General features: G+C 39.9%; 1 protein-coding gene across 1 annotated transcript in view; it reads left to right on the top strand.

Moving 5' to 3' along the window:
- Nucleotides 1-2,442, top strand: part of LOC102289204 — a 3,210-nt gene extending 768 nt beyond the window's left edge. The window contains exons 2-4 of the mRNA XM_042217162.1: nt 101-166; nt 455-799; nt 1,236-2,442. Of these exons, the coding sequence (XP_042073096.1) occupies nt 130-166; nt 455-799; nt 1,236-1,588 (735 nt within the window). The 5' untranslated portion in view covers nt 101-129 and the 3' untranslated portion in view covers nt 1,589-2,442. The remainder of the gene's footprint in view (nt 1-100; nt 167-454; nt 800-1,235) is intronic.
- The last annotated feature ends 5,947 nt before the right edge of the window (nt 2,443-8,389 follow it).

Here is an 8,389-nt window from a genome sequence, read left to right as displayed (position 1 = left end):
TACTGACTTTTATTTGGATTTCATTTGGACTTTTTCTTTGGCTTCACTTCAGTTTCAGTGAGTTTCCTCAGAGGATTTTCTTCTTTCACTTTAGTTTGGCTTTAAAGAGTCTCTGAGTTTGACAGGAACATGAAGATGTTTGTGGTGTTTGTGATCCTCCTGCACGGTAAGTACACCTTCCTCTCTCTGCTCTCATCATCAGCTTTTCTTTCATCTCTCTCTCTTTAATGTGTTGAAGTGCAGCAGGAGGAGATCGTGCAGGTTTGTGCTTCCCGTCCTCTTTGAACTGAGCAGACAATTTTCCATGAATGCATCACAACATTCATTAACATTTCCATTATAACTATGAGCATGTGTAACTACACTAACAGCAGAATACATCTACATTAAACATGTTCAGATTAAGCTGTGATTTCTTTACCTGCAGATATTTTGTTTGTTTGTGTGTCCTCAGTTTCCCAGCATGCCTTGGTGGTGGTGGAGGTGAATGAGGGGGAAAGATCTGTCCTGCTGCCCTGTCAGTACTCAGGTTTAATACCTGTGGACCCCACAGTAACATGGACTCGCAACGATCTCAATCCCAAATCTGTCCACGTGAGACAGGAAGAAACAGATGACATAACAGGACAAAACCAGCGTTACAGCGGGCGCACATCAATGAGGCCTGATGCTCTGGACACTTTAGACTTCAGCCTCACTGTGAGAAAACCAATAAAGACTGACAGCGGCAACTACACCTGCTCCATCAGTGATGGGAGAGCAGAACGCAGGCTGAGAGATATACAGTTGAAGGTCAAAGGTCAGCAACAAATCACAACACCTGCTGTAATTACGGATCAAAGGCAGTACTGGAGACAAAGGTCAGAGGTCAAAGTAAAGGAAACATTTCCTAAATAGTCTTTAATGCATGTGGAGGGTTAGATTCAAACCATTTAAAATGCTACATCCACAGTGAAACAAAGCTTACACCACTGATCTAATTGGACTGCACAATACAACAATAGGAAGTGTGTTGATGCTGTACAGACTCAAGGAGCTGCAATCAAACTTATCATTATAAACAGATTTATTAACAGCTTCTAGTTTCTAGGACTAAAAGCTAAAAAAAGCTCTCTCGTTTCATCCAGTTAGTGTGAATGAAATTTTATTCACAAGATACTCAGCTGTGCTCCACTTACCATCTGTAAGTGTGCTGCTGCTTTTACAGCTGATATTGTGGTTTATTGTCCTCTCAGACCAACAGGTGGAGGTGAAGGTGGAGGAAGAGTCAAACTCTGTCATCCTGCCCTGCAAAACAAAACCTGACCTGCCTGAGGACACAACAGTGGAGTGGACTCGCTCTGACCGAGAACTCAAGATCGTCCATGTCCATGCAAACAGAAGTGACCACCTGAAAAAACAAGACAACCTTTACTGTGGCCGTGCAAAGATGAACGAAGACCTGCTGAGAACTGGAGACCTCAGTCTGACCCTGAAATACCCCACAGAGAGAGACACAGGAGGCTACATCTGCACCATCTACAGGGACAGAGACATCCTGAGACAGAAAGTAGTGCTGCATGTCAGAGGTAAGAGATGTAGATTCTAATAGACCTTTGGTACAGGGGAGGGTTTCCAACTCCTAAATTGTTTGCTCACAAAGTGACAAATTCACCGTGTTCTACCGTAGCATAGGCAAAATGAGCCGCGTCTGTAGGCACCCAATTTGGATCATTTTCATTCTCAGTTATCTCCTTTAAGCCTCGAAATAGGAGAAGACAACGTTGCACATAGGTATTTAATTCATGCACCTCAATCTCAGACCACACTGTCATCTCATAAGGTGCATCACCTTCATGTGCGACAACGTGACACTCACAGCTGACCCCCAGCAAACCCTCCATTTCAGTAATTTTTATACAACAAGTGACAGAATGCAGCACTGCCATGTTTGCTTATATTTTATATAAATAGGAAATTATCTGTGTTAAATGGAACTGTTTAATGCATGGGACACAATATAATCATTTATTGTTGAAGGGACAAATGTCAAAGGGGTTCTAACAGGTCCACTTTATTGCGTGCTCATAAATTTTGTTATCTGTTATTTTGTAACTCAATGTGCTTTATCGTTTGAAATTATTAATTATGTCACGCTTATTAGTGGCTCATATTTATTTACGGCCTATGTTTGAACTTGACTACAAAGGCAGAGCATCATTTCATCCTTTCAGGGTGAAACACTCCACTTTCTCTGTGTCATGGCAGCTCAGAAAACTTCATTAACTTTGGTTATTTAAAGGTATGGCTTAAAATCAGTTGTGTTATCAGTATAAATTATTTAAGATTTAATTAAATTGTTTTCAATTGACTTACAGCAGCTTACTCTGATCTAGGAACACTCTCTTATCCTCAAAAACTGAAGTTACTCAGTCTTAAATGCTTTTTACATTACATAAATCAACTGTGATTAACTAATAACCTTCTAGTGACACTTGGTTCTAGTGACACTTTAAACCACACTTGGTTTAAAACATTCAAAAGCCTTCTAGGGACCTATTCTAATCATAACCTATGTGTGTGTAAGCTTGTTTGCAATTAGCTCTCTGCACTCAAGGCATTTACTACACTTTATCAATCCGGACAGTCACGCCAAATGAAGCTTCTGACCTTCAAAGGCCGAGTGCCAACTCATTATAAGCACATTTGCAAGGTGTGTCTGAAAATTATTAAAACCACTCTTTTTCAATTAGCAGCCATTTATATTGTTATAACATCAAAACCAGCAGCTTATTTACAGGATTTCAGCAATAAAAAGCCTTCTGCTTATAAGGCTCACACACATTCTGGGCAGGAAGTGAAGAAGCTCCGTTCTCCTTCCTGCCACCTGCTCATTTGCATGTTCACACACCGTCTAAAAATAGCTCGCAGCGCTGCAGCTGCGCTCTCGTCACACACAGGGTCACACAAAGCTCAGACAAAATTCTATTATTTTATATTACAAAAGACGTCTTATATTTACAATCACTGACAGGCCTGACAGATTCAGCACCTAACAAATTTCGACAAATTTAATATAACGGGTCTCACCGAAGAAAGATAACTTTTTTACGACCAATTGAGCAGTATCTGTTACTTCTGGAACAGTTTCTGACCTAATTTCTAAAGAGCACCTACACAATTTCCACAAATTTAACCATAACGGGTCCAACCGAAGAAAGATAACTTTTTTGTAATCAATCAAACAGTATCTGTTACTTCTGGAACAGTTTCTGACCTAATTTCTAAAGTCCCTAACTCAATTTAACAGTATCCAAAAAAGCACATGACATCATTTAAAACGGTGAGGAGACTCTAACTCCTAGCTTGATTCCGGGATGCCCTGTACCCCACAGTTAAGCCAAACTGAACTAACCCTGTTCGCCGACAGGTCAAGACCGCGCATCCACGGCCAGGAGGGAGCGTAACCTCCGGGCTATGCGCTTCTTAGCAACTTCTGGTGCCGTCCTATAATAATTTTCACCTACACAATTTGAAAAATGTATCCATAACGGGTCCAACCGAAGAAAGGTAACTTTTTTACGGCCAATACCAGCCTCTGTTACTTCTGGAACAGTTTCTGGTCTAAATTTCTAAAATATACCTAGCCAATTCCCTACCAAACTACCTGAGCCTTTAACTCGATATCCAGGGACTCAAACCCAACATTATTACGTTCATATTTCTTCAACTTCATTAAATATTCTTAAACAACTTTAACTGCATAACACACGGTGATTCTCATCAAAATCAAAACAGACACCCACCAGCAACGTCAGTGAGTAAACTTTTAATTTAATGCAGCCCAATTTGGCACAATTTGGGAATCAACTCAACAGGCAGTGCCTTACCTTTAGAAGCACCCGCGGAGCTCACTCACATCAGATCCCTGGTCCGTGCCTGTCCGCTCGACCACCTCAGACCGTCCACACCTCGCACATCCACCCCAATACCACAGGACGAGCCCCCAAAATGTTAAGGTTCAAAATATTGGGGATGGACACCAGAGGAAAAACCCACAATAACAACACTGGTCCGGTCGGGTTGAGTCAAACGATGATTTAATGATCACACACGTGGGAGATGGACACTGTATGCAGACAGTCTCAGATCTCATCTCAAAAAACACATCATCATAGTTTTATGAAATCAGGGTATTAGAACGCCCCTTCATGCGTAGTGACAGGTGTAATACAATCAATGTTGACAATTTTATTTAACACAAAGAATAACATTGTCTCCTTCCCGAGGGCAGACCTGACTGCCCCCCGTCTCCTGGAACCGTCTGTACCCTGCTAAGACACAACATGGCAGCTACAAGGACTCTTTCATTTGTTAAGACCATCAGTGTGTATTGCTCTAAATCAAGTATATAATATTAAATGAATATTGCTGGATCAGCTACTTCTACTTAAAACATATTAAACATGACTAAGCACAAAATCACCAAGAATAACATCTTATAAGTGCTGTGTAAGCGCGTGCGGCCTTCCAAGCTCAAAGCCTTTGCCCTCCATAGATCAGCCAGACTCCGCTGGCTGTAGCTTTTAACCTTTAATCAACTTGAGCACAACTCTAGAATAAGCAACAAACTGCAATGTGTATGGAATGATCATGGTTACATCTGCAATGGAAAATCATGTTATTATTCTGGTACCTGTAAGAAAAGATCAAACTAAAGTTATCACCATCACTGTAATGCAAAGAATAATGTAAGGTCAAAAACTTCAATTTATGTTTAATGCAAAGCTGGTTATATACTTCTAATGAACTAATGATGCCATATTAAAATAATGAATGAAAATGAGAAAAACATCCCCTCCTTATTCTACACGTTGCTTTATTGTGCAGAGAGACAACACTATTTGCATATGATTTCTCACCGCGCTGCCTTCACTGCGCCATTTACTTTCTTCAGTTCCTCTTTTTTCTCCTTCACTGTTTGAGTCATTTTATCAACAGGCAAAGTCAAACTCTTCAGTCAGTATTTCCTGTTCAATCAGACATGGCTTTAGCACACAGTTCTTCTTTTCTTAAATTTGTTTGAAAACTAACACCATACTGGCAGGGCTCTAAACTAACTTTTTGCCACGGTTGCACTGGTGCGCCTAACTTTTTTTCTTAGGCGCACCAAAATTTTTCAACCGCATCGCTTAAAGCCGCAGTTTTACATGTGCACTTTTTTTTGGGGGGGGGGATTGCTGTCTCTATAGACACTATTAATTTGTAAATGATTAACTAGCAATCTTGTTAACACAAACTTCTTTATTTGGAGCACAATACTACAAGAGAGATAAGTTACTGCTGCAGCAGGCAGCAGCAAACAGATTGATGGTTCCGTGTCAGAGCACTGGCTATGAATTTCAGATGGATCAGGCCTTAACTTAACAAAATTTATCAATAGTTCTTTTCCCCTTTTCTTATTACCCACAGCTACATCCACTTCTGTCGGGCCTAGGCTATTCACTAGGACTGGGTATCATCACTGATTTCTATAATCCATTCAGTTCCGATTCACAAGGTCCCGATTCGATTCAATTTTTCCTCAGATAGTCAGAAATATTATAATTCTGGTCATTTATCAGTACTGATACATGTGAGACTTCATCAAAGGTGTGAGCATCACAGCAGATGCCTTTGTGTCAAAGTAACTAAGGATAAAACACAGAAAAAGGAGATTTTCCTGGCCTGCATGCTTTTTATAGCAGATAAACTTAAATATATTCTCCAATTTTACATAATTTTAAAAAGTTTAAATTTCTTCAGTACTGAAACAACAAAAATTTGCCTCTCTTTTCCAAGGTCATTTGAGTAAAAACAAAAAAAAGAAAAAAGAGCAGCCAACAGGGCTGTAAACAACGGTAGACTGGTGGGTAATAAGCAAATGAATAATGCTGAAAACAGAGATTTGAGATGGGAAACTGTGTTTGAAGTACAGAGAGAGAGAGAGAGCTGTGCATGAAGTGTGATTTTATCATGGTGGAAAACAGCAGAAGTCAGAGGGAATTCATGACAATATTTATCAAATGTGAAGCATAGTTTTGATCTTCTTTTGCTGCTGGTCAGTGAATTTTGGTTGGTGAGAGACAAAACATGCAGCTCAGAATCTAGCGCAAAAAAGACGTAAACAAAAGCGCAGACCAGACGTATCAGAATCAGCGAGCTGTCGGCTTTCAGCCCTGACGGCGTGTCCGTGTACGGACACGCCGTCACCAATGTGACCAACCAAAAAGTTGGTCACATTGGTGTGAGCTAGGATTTTTTTTAGTCACACCATTAAAAAATTTGGGCTCACTTGTGACCAAATTGGTTGCACTCTTGAGCCCTGACTGGTATCAGCATCTTTCACAAACCTGTCCAAATCAATCACCTGGACAACAACTTAAAACAAAGACTCCTTAATCAAGTGGCATAAAAACATACCAGCCAAAAACCAAGACAATACACTGCGCTAACAAGAGATGGTATCAATAGGTCAGTAGGGCTCAAAACAACTACAGCAAACAACACCAACTAGAATTCAAAACTCGCAAAAAACCAAAACGCAATCAGCACAACTGAACCCTTCAAGTAGCCCATAACCTGCAGGCTGCCGAGCTGCACAGTTACAGACTCACACCAAGAACAGTGAGCATGAGGTACATTAGGTATTGGCTAGCCTCACTCAGAGTTACAAGGGTCAACAAGTGAACATGACTTTTGTCTAAAGTTCACATACACAAAGCAGCTTTACAGAGGTCATCATGACTACCACATGGTGCCTTTGACAGCTGTTTGAAACGTCAGCCATCTTACTCTAGAACTTTCTCAGTTTCCTGCCCACCTTAAAAGTTTGGCAAACGTTGACCTGTTTATCTGTAGTGGACTTCATCATCACAACAAGGGCCAAACCAGGGACAGCACACAAACCGAGTGAGAGTCAGAGTGATGCTGGTCTCTGCTCCACCCACCAGGTAACTCAACTCAGCAAGTCAAACAGCACAGCCTGTGTGGACAGATGGATGCTTGAAGCTTACATTTACTTGGAAAAACTAAAAATTACTGTTTCTGACAGCAGTTCAGTGAGCAGAAGATGAACTGATCTCCAACAGGCACAAAGTCAGAGAAGAAACTTTGTTTTCTACATTTTAGCAGATTATATTTTGATTTTTATGTGATGGGTTTTCAGAAAAGTGGAGAATTGTGGGGGTTTTTTAAGTTAAAAATAATAACCAGTGTTTGAGTTATTTTTGATGCTATGAGTTTTATGAGTGAAAGTGAAATTTGTGCAGCAAAGTTAGTGTTACCTCCTCTAACTTACCACAACATAAAGCACAACATGACTGATGGAAGAAAACATGAGCATGATAGAAGTTGGTGGATCAATCCAAATATAAATAATATTGATACCAACCCTGGAATTGGTATTAGGTTTATACCAGTGTGACAGGATTGATGTTTTGTTTCTGTCGTGTTACATATTGCCCAGAGTACATTTAAACAACCAAAGTTAAGTAAAAGGCCTTTAGAGACAATTAGGCCTACATTTACATTCCAGGTCCAAAAAAACCCAGTTACAGAATACATGAAAACTGTAAATGTAAATTTTGTTCTGTTAACTTTTGTGGAAAGCAAAAATAGCAGTGATGTACTGGTCATTAAAATGTGATAAGAATTTGCAAATTGATGAGGATTCATCTCAAATGCCATGACACACTGCTCTCCCCTACATTAGTGGATTTTCAGTTGTTTAAAAACCAATGGCTTGTTTTTAAGAGACAGTTTAAATGGGATTGAGGGAATGATGTGTTTGCACTGCAGTTTATATCCAACAACATCAAGCAGTTAAATCAAAGAGTTCATGTTACTAACAGCTCACCTCTCTGCAGCAGACAGAGGCTGGACTTTAAAACCAATCATGTCAGCTTTAGACATAATCAACATTATGTTATCAATTATAAAATAAATAAATGAATATATCAAACAAAGATATTTATGACAGTAACATGTTATTAGGATAAAAAAGTAAATTTCACAGTATAAATGTTCACTGTACACTGTTTCCTGTCATAACTGAGAGTCCACAGCCAGACAGTTAGCTCTGTCACAAACAGATTTCATCAGTTTACTACAAGAATGTCACAGAGAGATGATTTCACCCTCCAAATTCCCAGATCATAGTAAATGCATGTCTGCAGGCAACACTACAAATAAATGTTCTGATGAAAATAAATAGATTCAGTGAAATACAGGGGAGAAGTGTAGAAGTGGGTTCAGGAAAGGCTGGCTGACACAGCAGTTATCCACCGACTATGCCTTTCCTATTTCAGCTGCCTGGGCCAGAGGAGAGCAGTGTGTGTAGTGTGCTTAGCAGCATAAGGCAGGTGGAAAG

Source organism: Haplochromis burtoni, unplaced genomic scaffold (genome assembly GCF_018398535.1).
Source record: "Haplochromis burtoni strain Fernald_Lab_line unplaced genomic scaffold, NCSU_Asbu1 Contig_1648, whole genome shotgun sequence".
Lineage (NCBI taxonomy): Eukaryota > Metazoa > Chordata > Actinopteri > Cichliformes > Cichlidae > Haplochromis > Haplochromis burtoni.
This window is presented reverse-complemented; position numbering and strand designations above follow the sequence as displayed.